This window comes from Hipposideros armiger, unplaced genomic scaffold (assembly GCF_001890085.2).
Source record: "Hipposideros armiger isolate ML-2016 unplaced genomic scaffold, ASM189008v1 scaffold_481, whole genome shotgun sequence".
Taxonomy (NCBI): domain Eukaryota; kingdom Metazoa; phylum Chordata; class Mammalia; order Chiroptera; family Hipposideridae; genus Hipposideros; species Hipposideros armiger.
This window is the reverse complement of record NW_017731831.1, coordinates 464074-478134: the sequence shown is the minus strand read 5'-3', so window position 1 is coordinate 478134 and position 14061 is coordinate 464074. Positions and strand designations below refer to the sequence as shown.

General features: G+C 44.2%; 1 protein-coding gene across 1 annotated transcript in view; it reads right to left on the bottom strand.

Annotated features, from left to right (window-relative positions):
- Positions 1-1240: 1240 nt before the first annotated feature.
- ENPP6 (ectonucleotide pyrophosphatase/phosphodiesterase 6) overlaps positions 1241-14061 on the bottom strand; it is a 77363-nt gene continuing 64542 nt past the window's right edge. Inside the window, exons 7-8 of the mRNA XM_019666938.1 lie at positions 9400-9523; positions 1241-4733 (exon numbers count right to left, since the gene is read on the bottom strand). Of these exons, the coding sequence (XP_019522483.1) occupies positions 4522-4733; positions 9400-9523 (336 nt within the window). The 3' untranslated portion in view covers positions 1241-4521. The remainder of the gene's footprint in view (positions 4734-9399; positions 9524-14061) is intronic.

Sequence of the window (14061 nt, the reverse complement as noted above, 5' to 3'; positions counted from 1 at the left end):
GAATTAACGTCAGAACTGCTATGGATTAGTCTTTGTGTCTTCTGGCTTCACAAGCCATTCGCCTTCCTTCCTGTCAGCTGCAGAGCTCTTACAGGTTCAGGGCCTTGTAACGGGGGGAAAAAGTATCTTCAAATCAGATGTCTGGTAAGGGACTTGTATCCAGAATATATAAAGAATTCTTATAACTCAATAATTAAAAGACAAAAATTCAATTTAAAAAATGGGCAAAAGAATAGACAATTTCTTCAACAAAAATAGACAAAAACAGCCAATAGGCCTATGAAAAGATGCTCAACATCATTTGTCATTAGGGAAATGCAAATGAAAACCACAATGAGATATCACATCATGCCCATTAGGATGGCTGTAATAAAAAAAAAAAAAGACAGATAATAACCAGTATTGGTGAGAATGGAGAGTAATTGGAACCCTCATATACTGCTGGTGGGAATGTAAAATGGTGCAGCCAATTTGGAAAACATTCTGACAGTTCCTCAAAGCTTTAACAGAGTTACCACATGATTCAGCAATTCCATGCCAGGTATATTCCCAAGAGAAATGAAAACATATGTCCACAAAAACTTGGACATGAATGTTCAGAGCAGTAGTATTCATAATATCCACAAAGTGGGAAAAAACAAATGTCCATCAACTATAGAACAGATAAATAAAATGTAGTACATCCATACAATGAAATATTTGGGAATAAAAAGAATGAAGTACTGACTCATGCTAAAACCTTGAAAACATTATGCTCAGTGAAAGAAGCCAGCAACAAAAGACAACATACTGTGTTAGTCTATTTTTATAACATATCCGGAATAGGTAAATCTGTAGAGACAGAACATAGTTTACTGATTGCCCCGGGGGTGATGGTCGGAGGAAATGCGGAGTGACTGCTAATGTACTAAGGGATATGGAGTTTCTTTTTGGGGGTGATGGTTATATAACTCTGTGAATATATTAAAGCCGCTGAATTGTATGCTTTAAATGGGTGAATTGTTTGGTATGTGAGTTAAATCTCAATAAAGCAGTTACATTTTTAAAGGTGAATATGCTCAGTATATTTAAAATTTCATTTCATTTCCTTCATTCCCTCCTTCCTTCCCCCCTTCCTTCCTTTCTTCCTTCCTTCTTCCCATCAAATTTATAAGCCTGGGATGGAATATGTCTACTTCATGGCATGGAATGAAGTATAAATTATATTATCAGTTGGGTGATAAGAAAAGATAGCAAGCCAAAAGTGAAAAGTTCATTTAATTTGAGGAACTGTAGGTAGAGAGAGAATATCTGAGATGTAAGCAAATCTTCTTAATTACATTTATTCTTTTTATCATTCAACACATATTTATGGGACATTTATTCAACATTTGAGGCATTGCACTAGGTGCTATTTTATGATTTCAAAGCAACGTAGAAGTGTATTTCCATCGGATGTACCTGAGACCAAATTTCACATATTTATAACCAGTCGGCCAAGGCTATACCCTCCCTTCCTTCTAGTTTTTCCAGCGCTGACTTTGGTCTATCACTAATTGCTTAGACAGAATAAACACACATTTGGAAATCTCTTGATATTTACAGAAATGCAAAACACTTTCTTAGGACATTCATAAAAGAGCTGTGTGTCTTGAACAATGAGCTTGTCTGATAGCACCATTGGGAATCTTAGACTCCCAAGGAGCAGGATGTGGAGAAGTCCAGTGTGCCTGTTTGGTTCCTCTCTCCATCACTGGGGGGTACAGATCTGCTTTGGTTTAAAGAGGGCTGGAAAATTGCCCCAGCTGGGATCAACAGCCTATGCCAGCCTAATGGCCTCTGGAGAAACTGGTTGGTTATGAAATTGCTGTCAGGAGACTCAGGTCTACCAGGGTCAAATCAAAACCCATTTTCCTTTAGAGCAAATCCAAATCTTAGATCAACATGACTTAAAGTATCGCCTGAGGCCCCACCCAGATCCTCTGCATCTGCATCTCTGAAGGTGAGACAGATGATGCTTATAATCCCAGAACATTTACAAACTGCTGTCTGTGACTGAACTCAGACCTGGATTTCCAAGCTTCCTTTAAAAGCAAAGAGAGTTGGAACTTTATAACTCAGAACTCTCCAAGGCTAGAAAGAATTCCCTGAGCCTGTTCTAATTTATGCTTAAGTCTTCAGAACTTAATTGAATTGGGTTCTGGAGATTTCACATATGGGCAGGGAAAGTAGCCATTCGTCTCATCTTCAATTTAAGGATCATTCCTTTCATTTATCTTCGGTATTTGCAGGTCAATCCAATTATCTTCCTCCTGGAATTAGCAATGAAGTAGTAAAATAATCCAGGAGAAAAGGTGTCTATATGTATTCCTCATAGATTTTACTCCTGTGAAACAAAACCATTTAGAGAAAATAGACTTTTCCTAGGGAAAATAATGTAACTTTAAAACAAAAATCAAAGAAGAAAAAACTCTAGCCAAAGAATTAAGCCACTAAAATGTATGCATTATTTTAGGCAAAAAGTTATTTTCTCCATTCAGGGGCTGAATTTTCTCAATTACTTACCAATAGTCATAATTCCAAAAGTATCTTAGTCTCATTCATCGATTCAAGATTAGCTATTGAGTAACTATACTTTGTCAGACATCAATCTGAAATTTTAATATGTAGTTTGAAGATTTTAAGAATGAATGAGGGGGAAGAAAATGGTAGAACAGAACAGGAAAGACAAGTGCACGATTGTGTCCATGTTTACAGCCCTTTTGATTTGGATGATCTACTTTTAGTGGAATCACTTGGCTGTCTTTTAAGTATCCTTCCTTCATGAGGGAGGAAGGAAGGCTCTGCTGAATTCATTACAGCACCATCCTTTAGGAGAAAAGAAACTTTGAATAATAGATGCCCCTTTCAGCAGCCACTGCCAATGTTCTGAGAGTACTAATTTGCTTTCAGCCAGATAACAACGGCTGATTTGCCTCCTTTCCAATTGATTCAATGCTTTGCTGCCGTTTTAAAAACATGTTACATAAACCCTTAGAAACCTTTTGTGAAGATAAATTCGATATTTTTAAGCAGTGATCCTTTGCTCCCATGCTTCAAGGCACAGAGACGGCTCCCTGCCTTCTTGAATCAGGGTGAGCGTTGATATCCATTTTTCAAGGCAGGCACCCTATAAAGGGCTTCATCATCCTGAGACCTGAGGTGTTCTTTTCCTGACAAAAAAGTCTCATTGGCAAATGTGCCTCATTTAGTGCAAAGCCATTTGAATGCAATGATATACGTACATGACTCGAATCATTTGAAAACGCAGTTATCCCTTGTTTTACAACAAACTTACATTATTAAACTAAAAACATTTCAACCCAGGATCAACGGCTCATCTCAGGGTTTCTAAAGAACTTAGGTCTCTGAGGTGGCCCCTTTGACCACACTGTTTCCTAATCAAATGGCTTGTTGGTTAGTGATGGGGATTTGACGCCATTATGTTCATTCTCCCCTTCCCCCTCCATTTTCCTTGGAACTCTGTGTCACTCAAGGATCCCCTTTGCTGTCATTGTTAAACAAGCAAAGGTCCAGGACTCCAGTGCATGAAACTTATGCTTAATGCATCACCAATCCAAACAACGAATTGAGGTTTCTGCAGGTATGCCCATTCTCTCATCGGCAAGACATCCCTTGCCCCACTGTAAATGGTATGTCAGGTGTTGCTATAGTCAACTACATTCTGTGTTGGGATCCAGGGTGTCAGTCTCTGAGTAAGCCTTCACACAGACAGGCGGGCCGGTGGGCAATCGTCAATCCATCCACAATGTGCAAGGTTTCAGGCTGTAGGACACTGTGAGAAGTTGCACAGGAGCTCAGATCTATTGTAAGCTTTTCTGCTCCTCAAGGCCAGGGAGACATTTTCGTGCATTCAGACTTTGGGAGGGAACCCATGCCTGTCACCTTATTCTGAGTTCTCCAGTCCTTAGGGGTTTTGATTGATTGATGACTCGAGCTAAGATACGCCCTTTCTGAGACTGTATAAAATGGAGAAACTCCACCAGCTGAATCAGAAACAGATGGCAGTGACTGCTGTCATGTGGAATCTCCTTTTTCTGGGATGGAAGGAGCAGTACAGGACGGTGGCCATAGACCCCGAGGTTGGCTCCTGGGTGTGGACAGGGCACAGACCAGGGCCTGCTCTGTGCAAGGCGGGACAGAGCAGGGCCCAGGACTACCATGCAACATCCACTCAAAGGCTGTTCGCTACAGGGCAGGCCCCTGCTTGGACAGTTCATCCAAGTTACTACATGAAAAGAAAGGGGAAAATGACAGAGTCAAACAAACGAAAAGTAAGACTTTCCTTACCTCCAGAAAAAATAAAGTTTGGATTTTTTTTTTTAAGAAGTAGGGACATTTATGTATAAAATCATCCAAGAATAATATATTCACAATTTCTGTGGCCTTGATTGTTAATGAAGCTATTATTCAAAAAGAAAATGAAAACCTTTCCACCACGGAGGTCCACTTGGCTGAGTGTTCGGGACAACAAAGGAGCAGCTATTGAAATAGCAAGAGGAGAATCAAGGCCAGTGCACAGCCGCTGGGCAGGACAGACAGAGCCGGAGCCGAGCTGGCCTGGCCCTCCAGCATGCACATTACCCTGGACCAGGAACCGTTATTGGGCAGGGGGGCAATGCCTGCCACGTTGCACATGACGTTGTAGACATCCACCGATCGGATGGGAGCGGCTCGGAAGTTGGATTTGAAATCTGAAAGGGAAAGCCAAGCAAACAAGTTGTCACAGTTGTTCACGGGGCAGAGAGGGGCTGAACCACAATGTGGAGGAATTATGCTCAGGCTTCAGGCTTCAGGCAGCATTGGGCTTGGAAAATCAGCTCTGTCAAAGGGGGCATGGCCCGCGATTGTGAACACAGGAGAGTATCTGTAAGGCTATAGCTTAGGGAAGGAAGTAACTTTCTATGGCTCATGGAGATGAGTTTCTTTAAAAGACAAATCAGAAAATACATTGTCCTCTGCATTATTGTGCTCCCTTGTGACAGCAGAGCTTTACTGGACCAGCAGAAGGGCCACCTGAAACCACTCATTTCTGCAGAGCGCTGGAGAGCAGTTGTGGTCACAGAGGTTTGACTGTCTTGCAGGGCTCCCCTAAACCCAATTAAATGGCATACTTATCACCTATCTGGCAGGGACTGGTTAGTCAGGGTGCCAGTTTCCATTGCACAGCTTCACAGCAACTCAAGACTATTTCTCCATTTTCCTGCCACATGGAGGTCCCCGGGATGGATGGACTGTGGAACTAACTGCATAGCTTCCCCAACACTGGCTAACTCAGAGCAGCAGCAAACATACGTGATTAAAGTAAAAACATTTCAACCCAGGCTCAATGGCTCATCTCAGGGCTTTGTAAATAACGATTGGAAGATCAACTGGACAGTCCCTGGGAGCCTTTCACTGGCAGATGAAATAACTTGGCCACGTGGAAAATAAGTGAACTGTGTTGGAGTTAAGGAGCAAGGAAAGCTCAGGGAGATCTAATGGAGAAGAGTGTTGTGCCTCTACCCAGAGCTGTGCACCACACTCCAGTGGTGACACAAGAGCATGAAGGGCAGAGCTGGCCATTCAGAGCCTCGTAAGTCAGGACACTGAAGGAGGGATTTCCATCAAGAGTGAACCTACTCCTTCTCCACGGGAGGTGAGGAAGATGCTGACTGCAGAATGCTTGTCTGTTTAAGAGCGAATGTAAGAGTTTGGTAATGTACATCAGGAGATTCACTTTTAGGCCCCAAACCAGAGCTTCCCACAAAACACCCAAAGCTACACTGAGGTTGAATTCAGGAGGGAGATTTTATCCACTGGTAAAGGCCTGTGAATGTGCTTTTAAGTCCAGCTAAGATTTTTAAAGGAAATGGGTAGTTTGGGGGCTGTAAAGCCACGTTCTCTATCTTAGAAAATAATCTTCATAATTGCCTTGCTAAAAGGGTCACATATACTTTATTTAAAAAACAAACAGACCAACAGCAACATAGTCCAGAAGTGCCAACACCAAATTCTGCTCTGTGTCAACCCTGAAATTACAAAATATGGAAGAAAGTTATATGCAGAAAACTCTGCCACAGAGTATGTTAGATCCAGGGCAAGGGATAGATAGGTCTTGCTCACTTCAGAGCATTAAAGTAGGATTCAGTATAAAAAGGGTCATGAGCTCTACAGCCAGCCTGCAGCCACTTACAAGCTGGGTAATGTCAGGAAATGGGCAGGGACATAGTACCTAAGTCATAGCTCCAGGCATGCTGTATATGCTCAGTAAATGGCAGCTCATAGTAGTTAAGAAACATGTAGAGGAAATGCCCACCAAGGGCAAACTATGGAGTGAAAATACTCCATAAATTCTCTGGAGGGTTCACTTTTCTTTTGGGGGGCAGGGAGGATAAGGGTCAGGGTAAAAATAGTTTTAAAAACATCCAGAACCTCCCTGGAGAGGAGAATGGAGGGGCGGCTCCAGGAGGGCACCCCTTCTTCATAGCAAGGAAAATTGTACAGCTAGACCAAGATGGTGGTTTTACTTCCCCAGAGAAGAATCAGCTGCAGCCTGGGAAATTAATGGGAAGGTTGCCCCAGTGATAGGGAGACACGTTCTCTCCCTCCCCGTGACTTGCCATGTACCTGAGTGTGATGATCATAACGCCCCCATTACACGGTGGCTGTGTCCTTGTCACATGTGTGGGTGGGAGGGTGTGTGGGGTGGTGGACATTAGTAAAATCCAAGGTATCCTTCCCCAGCCTTTCAAACACCCACTTCTTTAACACTTCGCAAAAATACTGAGATAAGCTCTACAGACAGAAGTGTTGGAGAAGGCCTTTTTTTTTTTTTATGTTGAAGGTACAAAATCAAATCCTGTGCACGTAAGCAGGAAGGAGAATTGGCTTTTCTTTCCCCTTCCATCTGGTTCATGGCTTCCCATTCTGCAGGGCTGGGACGTTGGGCCCAATGCAGACATGATCCAGGCTGAAAAGAGAGCTTCTAGCAAATTCCTGAAGAGCAAAACAATACCTGATCCAACTTGGGAGGAGACAGCCATGCTCTGCTAACTCAAGATGGCATTTTGAACCTGGATGGGGAATCCAAGTTATTCCCATGGGTTTAAATCGTGTGGATATTAAAACTGTTTCTCTTAAAGCCAGAAGGTTGTGCAGGCTCACGCAGTGCCCGGCCACCTTGGGCTGCTCTCCGAGTGAGGCTTGCTGGCTCGCAAGCAGCTCATTGAATCACGCTCCTGCTGCCTTATCAGGAATGTGGAGTTCTCTGGGGCAAGATTAGGCTGTTCAAATTAGAAACTGGGATTAACCAGAGAGAGGCAATCTTCCAGAATGATTTCCCGTTCTCTTAGCTGGACCAGACTTACTGGCTTCTAAAACGGTATGTGGGCAGCCACAATGATGCCCAGCGTTCTCCCTAAGCAAGAAGCACAGACAATTAATCAGGAGGGATGTACCTTTATCTCAAAGTGCAGCTAGATAGCTATTAATGGCCTCGCTCTTAAATTTTCTTCTGAGTAAACAGCCAGTGTGTAAAGCCGTTCAATCTTTCATGAGAATTGGAGCCAGGAGCGTGATGGTTTGCGGGAGGCTCCCAAGGCTTGTATCTGCCTGGAAACATTTTAGCAATTAGCCCAGTCCATTTTCATCAGGGGTTGTCTTTCTGTCTATAAAAGACTTAGGCTTTTAGTTTGAAAGGAGCATATGATGGAGGCCTTTGTTAATGGACAAAATCTCCCCGCTGAATTGAACTCGAAGCTAATGCCGCTTTGGGTACTTTGTTTAAAATTTTTGGTTTAAGGCTAGAGTTGCTTCCGCTTTTAAAATATGCCTGAGACTCTTGCTCATAAACACTCCTTCAACTGACAACTGTTTTGCATTCATGATCTTTTTTCTCTCTGGGGAAGAAGGAGGTGATGCTTTTGAATAAAAGCCTGGCTGTCGGATGCTCTCTCGTGTAAAAGCCATGACCTTGGAATGTCTCCAACCTAATCTAGCCGTTAACCTCAACGAAGTCCTTGGGGCTCCATCACTAATTCATTTAGCATTGAGTACCACAGATCTCACCAGCGCGAGGCTGACAGGGAGCACCTGATAATGATTATTGGTTGATGGCAGCCTGTTGGACAGCCTCTGTACCTTCCCTTAGGCCAATGTCCTGGACCCAGTCAGGGCTCTATACATGTCTGCTGCTACTGGTGCTGGCGCTTCCTTCAGGACTGGGAACTTGAACCACAGGTGGGAAAGGATTTGGACCAATGGGTTCCCTAAACTAAGGCTCCCAGAGGCCCCCGTGGAGGGTGCAGAAACAGCCACCTCACAGTTCTCAGCAGCTCGTTTGTGTTAAGTAGAGTGACCCAAAACAGGTGGGTTGACATATATCTTTGTCTTGCTCCATCGAGAAGAACAGGGCTTCTAGCCGTAATCTCGAACTCATAATTTGAAAGGAAAGTGTGGACTTCCCATGGGCTGAAGCATTTTGATCAACATCCAGAAAAATGCATTTGGAATATGGATATCGGGGTAAGCTTTTTATATTTAATAAGGAGGGCGGACAGTAGTAAGAAGAGTAGCTCACGAGCCAGTCAATTGATGAATGATGGCTGTTGAATGCTTTTTCTCCTAATTTATTTTGAAAGAAAGGGGGCGGGGTTTAGGTAGTAGTAGGATCTTCAGAGTGTTTGATAAACTTCTCCCAAATGAGCATTTACAGGGCTCTATCAATTAAAGCAAATGACTAAATAGGCCCTCTTCACCCCACCTCTCTTTCAGCCCTAGGAATTTATCTGGTCAAGGAAGGCTCAGTAAATTTGCTTTCGTTCGACATCCCGGTCATCCTGGCTCATTCTCAGAGTCAGTCTCCAGGTCATTTCCTAGCTGCCCCTGAGCACACCCCAGCTTCTGGTTGTGCGCTAACCTAAATGACTCCCATAGGGTTGGGTGCTCTAGACAGGGAAGAACTGTGGAAGTCAGACCCCGTGAAGCAATCACGTCAGTTTGGAAACTCACAGCTGTCAGCAACCTGGTGTCTGAAAAGCTTTCCTGGACATCAGATAGCTGTGAAATAACATTTTGATAAATTAAGTAAAAAATGAATCACAAACATGTGGAATACATTTTCTTCGCTGCACTCAAGATTTAAAATTTACAAGGGAAACTATTTGGCCACATTTGCCAAACCCAAGAAGCATTTGAAAGCAAGCCAACAAAAGATGTTTCATGGAGACCGGCTGGGTTTGCTCAGCTTTTCTCATAAAGAGGGTTCACACAAAAAAGAAAAAAAAGAAAATCATGCCAGCCTTCACTAGCACCATCAGCCCCTGGAGAGACTTCCTTAGGAGTGGATGACTAAGAGAATTTGGTCATTTCCCCACCTACCAGGTCCAAAGGCCAGGAAGATGCCCCTCATGTCCATGAGCTCATTGTCGTATCCATGCCATCCACGCTGCCAGCCCTCCCTCTTGCCAGTGCTGTTCATCCAAAACGGCAGCATCTCTCGAGTCTGAAATCAAGCAAGGCAATTACATCCCACTGTGTCCCAACCATCGTGATCAGTGAGCATCTGGTCCAAACCACCACCCACTGTGGGGACTTTCTTCTTAGCCTTAGGGTCATCCAGCCTCATCTGGATCACTGTCTAGTCCAGGTAGCTAAGACCTTTGGAGGCAGTGCATTAAATTTGCCAAAGAGTTCTAGTTATGAAGGTATTTTCTTACATGGAGCTGAACTGTACCTCGTAATCAGCTTTAGAAACACTCAATATAGCATGTTAGCAACAGAAAGGATGATAAAGTGTTTCTGTGGTATAATAAAAAATATATTTGGCCTTTGTCCCAGGTTCCTGGCACAGAGCTCCTAAAACCCTTGGAATGTCCTGAGTGATAGGAGTGCCTTTTGTTATTTTATAAAGAGCCCCTTTCTTCCATACCTGAGTTTATGCCAATAAGATGACTTGACCGTGGAGCGAGGGGACTAGGTAGCTTCAGGATGGGGAACTGGTGATGGGAGGAACTAACTATTATACCTGATTAGACAGTTAGAACTTTCAGCCCCATCCTTTGACCAATGATTTAACCACTCATGCCCACACAATGAAATTCTGTATAAAACCCTGGAACAACACAACCAGGGAGCTTCTGGATTAATGAACCCGCTGATGTGCTGGGAGGGTGTGCCCAAAGAGAGCATGGCTGCTCTCTGCCCTTCACCCCATATGCATCTCTTCCATTTGGTTGTCCTGAGTTGTATCCTTTATAGTAAAATTGCAATCATAAGTCTAGCACCTTTCTGAGTTCTGTGATTCATTCCAGTGAATTATCAAACCTGAAGGGGTTTGTGAGAGCCCTCAAATTTGTAGCCAAGTCAAACTCAAGGGTGGGTAGGCTGGGAACCTGGGACTCAAGGCTGGCCTCTGAAGTGGGGCAGTTTTGTGAGGCTGAGCCACTTAATGTGTGGGGGCTGCTCTAACTCTGGGTAGTTAGCATAAGAATTGAATTGAATTGTAGGACACCCCATTGCTGTCAGAGAATTGTTGGAAAACACAGTGTTTAATCTAATCACCTCATCTTTCTAGCGAAACCCTCGAAGCCCAGAGACAGTCCATTCATGACCATCACAGCTCTCTTTCCTCTATACATACCACCCCATCCTTCCTTCTAGCTCCATCCTCAGGAGCAGCTCAGGATAAATTAGCCCCCTCTTCTCCATTTAGTCAACCATTTGAAGATGACACTCATGCTCTTCTTATCCAGGCCTTGTAAATCTTTACTTCCTTCAACCATTCTTCATTTGGGATGGGTTCCAAAACCATCACTTCCCTCTCACCCTTATTTCCTTCTGAACTAAATTTTCTTAGACTACAGGGGCTTACTTGTGAGACAAAAGGCTTAAAGGTCTTGTAACTCCTGAGGAGGCTGTACCCAGCTGGACACATCCAAACCTTCATTGCAGAGCCCTTCATTCATTCCTGATAGTCCAGTCACCTTGCTAAGGAGGGTTTAATATTGAAAGGATTCCAAATGCAGAAGGTTAGAAATGACTGGTCGTGATGAATGACTGGAATCCAAACAGCTCAAGTGCCAGCAATTCGCAGGTTGGCTTACAAGTCTTGTAATATTAGTCCCATGTACTTAATGTGCCATACAGTTCACCAAGAGCCTACACTGAAAGTCCCTTAATTGTCACAACATCCCAGCGGGGATGATATTGTTTTCTCTACTTCGTAGTCGAAGGAACCAAGGCACAGAGAGGTTAAGGTCACACAACTGTTGAGAGGCAGAGCTGGGACTGAATCCCAGGTTCTGTCTCCTGGCCCTTGTGCACCTTTCACTGTCTGTAGCCAGAGGTTGCTGCAGTGCTCCTGCTAGCTCTGGACAGTAAGGTGTCCCCATCCCTTGTCCCTTCACTCACTGAGTGGGGGCCAGTTATAAAGTATAGAGAAGAGATTTTGGAACTGGGCTGGCATGGGGTTAAATTCCAGCTTGCCACTTTCTAGCTCTGTGATCCTGGGCAGGTACTTAGCTTCTTTGAGCTTCTGTTTCTTTGCTGATGGGGTAATACCTGCCTCATGGAGTTTTCGGAGGATATGACACAACTGTGTGCTAGGTGCCTGACGCACGATAGGTGGCCACTCAGTGGCTGTGAATGGGCAACAAATGTACCGGCTGTGGGGAGCAGCGCTCTGGTCCTGCGCTGCAGGACAGGGATGGTTGTGAGGGTTGAACTCTCCTTTGCTTATTTAGCTGTCATATCACATTGCACACCCATCCAGTCTCACCCCATAAATCGCTCCCTGGCATTACTGCTTTCCAAATCGCACTATTTCATTGACTTTCTGTTTCCTGAATTTCCATCATCCCTTGTCCCTCCTTCTCCAGCTGTAGCTCGTATTTTTCCATGGAAATGTTTTTATTAACTTACTGCGTTTCTAACTTGATAGACTGTTTTTGTTCTTTATCTGTCTGTGGCCACGATCACAACACATCCCGATTTAGCTTCGTCAGCTAATTTACCGTGTTGCTTCCTCTCTCACACAGTCTACTGAGGCAGTGATTCCTGAAGCACTAGGTAGGACATTTTGTTCCTAATGACTTCACTAACTATGAACCCTGAAGGACATATGTACCCCATGACAAAGGGACCAGGTGTAAGGGAGACAAAGCCTGATTACCTGATTTTAAAATGACAGCCTAAATTCCACAAATACAAAATACAGCAATGAAAATCTCAGCCCTGCAGTAACTGGCCATCTGTCTGATCATAGGTAAATCCACTAGTTTTTATGAAAATGACAAGCTCTTCCAGTGAAACAATTGTTCTTATTGATTTTAAAAAGTAATATTAAACTGGCTGGCTGTATGAGGTGCTAACCATTTCATCTAAGTGATTGAATGGAGTACGTTATGTATACAGCCTTAATTTCAAAACTTTGCATTGAGTGATTTGCTTCCTTTTCCTGTCTTACCTAATAATAGCTTTCACCATCTTCATAGTGTCCCCACATTATCCTCCCAGGTGTTTGCATATGAGGTGGTGCTGATGAAGTGTGGGTCACAGATCTCTCAGCTTCCAGAGCTGAAATCCCCAGGCAGCGGATCCTCAAGCTCCTTGTTGAGGAGCCTGACCCCATCCTGACCATTCCAGGTCCAGGGACTGCCACACAGTGCCACCTAGTGACATCCTAGGGAGATGTCCAGACCATCCTGATTTGGCCAAAGGCGAGACGGGTAGAGGAGGGGTGTGTGTGAGCGCGCCTGTGTGTGTGTGTGTGTGTGTGTGTGTGTGTCCATTGTAGGGTGGGCAGCCAGTTTCCAGAAGTGGCAGGAAACACCCAGTCTTTCTGCAGTATGGGGTGGGAGGCCTGGCAAGGAACCCGCCTGCAAGGGGCAGCTCCCCACTAATAAAAAGGAGGGAATTTACTCTATGAAGGCAATGAGGAAATGGGGTGTCACTGGTGAGAGGAGTCCCAAGCAAGGGTGGGGCCATCCCTGCCAGGATGTGGGAGAAGGCAATGATTTAAGAGCTTATTTACTCAATTCAACCGACATGCACTGAGGTCTGAATCTGCCAGCCACCGAAGCAGTGAGGTAGGTTCAAGCACCAAGGAGGCCATAGGCCTGAGGAGCCCTGAGGTGAGAATCACTGTCAGTGGGTATGGGGCTGTGTATGCATGTGTGTGTGTGCATATGTATGTGTGTGTGCATATGTGCATATATGTGTGTGCACATGTGTGCATGTGTGCATATGCATGCATGTGCATGTGTGTATGCATGTGTGTGCATGCATGTGTGTAGCCATGGGGAACCATGGAGTCCACACAGGAAGCTCTAAACGAAAGGGTGGGTGGGTGCTGAGGTCCCCCAGTAACAGGACCCTTGGGAATTCTGTTAGTGGGGAAGATCTGACACACAGAAGGCCCTGAGAGGCAAGGAGACCTTGTGTAACCTAATATGGGAAGTGCATCAGAAGGAAGAAGCCATCAGAGTGAGAATGTTGGAAGGAGTGAGAGGAACTGTGAATTTTCTGCTCTCAAGTGCCTACCTGATATTGTGCCCATCAAACAGGGTGACCAACTGTCCTGGTTTACCTGGAACTGAGGGGTTCCAGGGAGGCTAGACTTTCAGTTTTAAAACCAGGACAGTCCTAAGCAAACTGGAACAAAGTGGTGACTCTATAATGAGCGCTCTTGGAAATTTAAATAGAATTCTGACCAAGCCTAATCCTTAGCTCATTCGAGTGCTTTCAGGACCCTCCTCTATATGTGGGTGGAGCACAGTGCTAGGACCCACCTTGATGAGCCACTAAACTAGTTAATCACTTCTAATGGGAAGGAACCCCTAGTAGCTCCACATGAAGAAACACTGTGAGGAATGGTTGACTTATTATGTTTATAGACATTTTTTTTTAATTTCAGTGCCTTTATTATATTTTGTTGCCCGCCCTCTACCACCAGCTGACCATGAAAATGCCTATCATAAGCTTATTTGAATTTGGTTCACCAAGGGAATATCTATGAGATAAGAGTTATAGTTTCTAGACTAG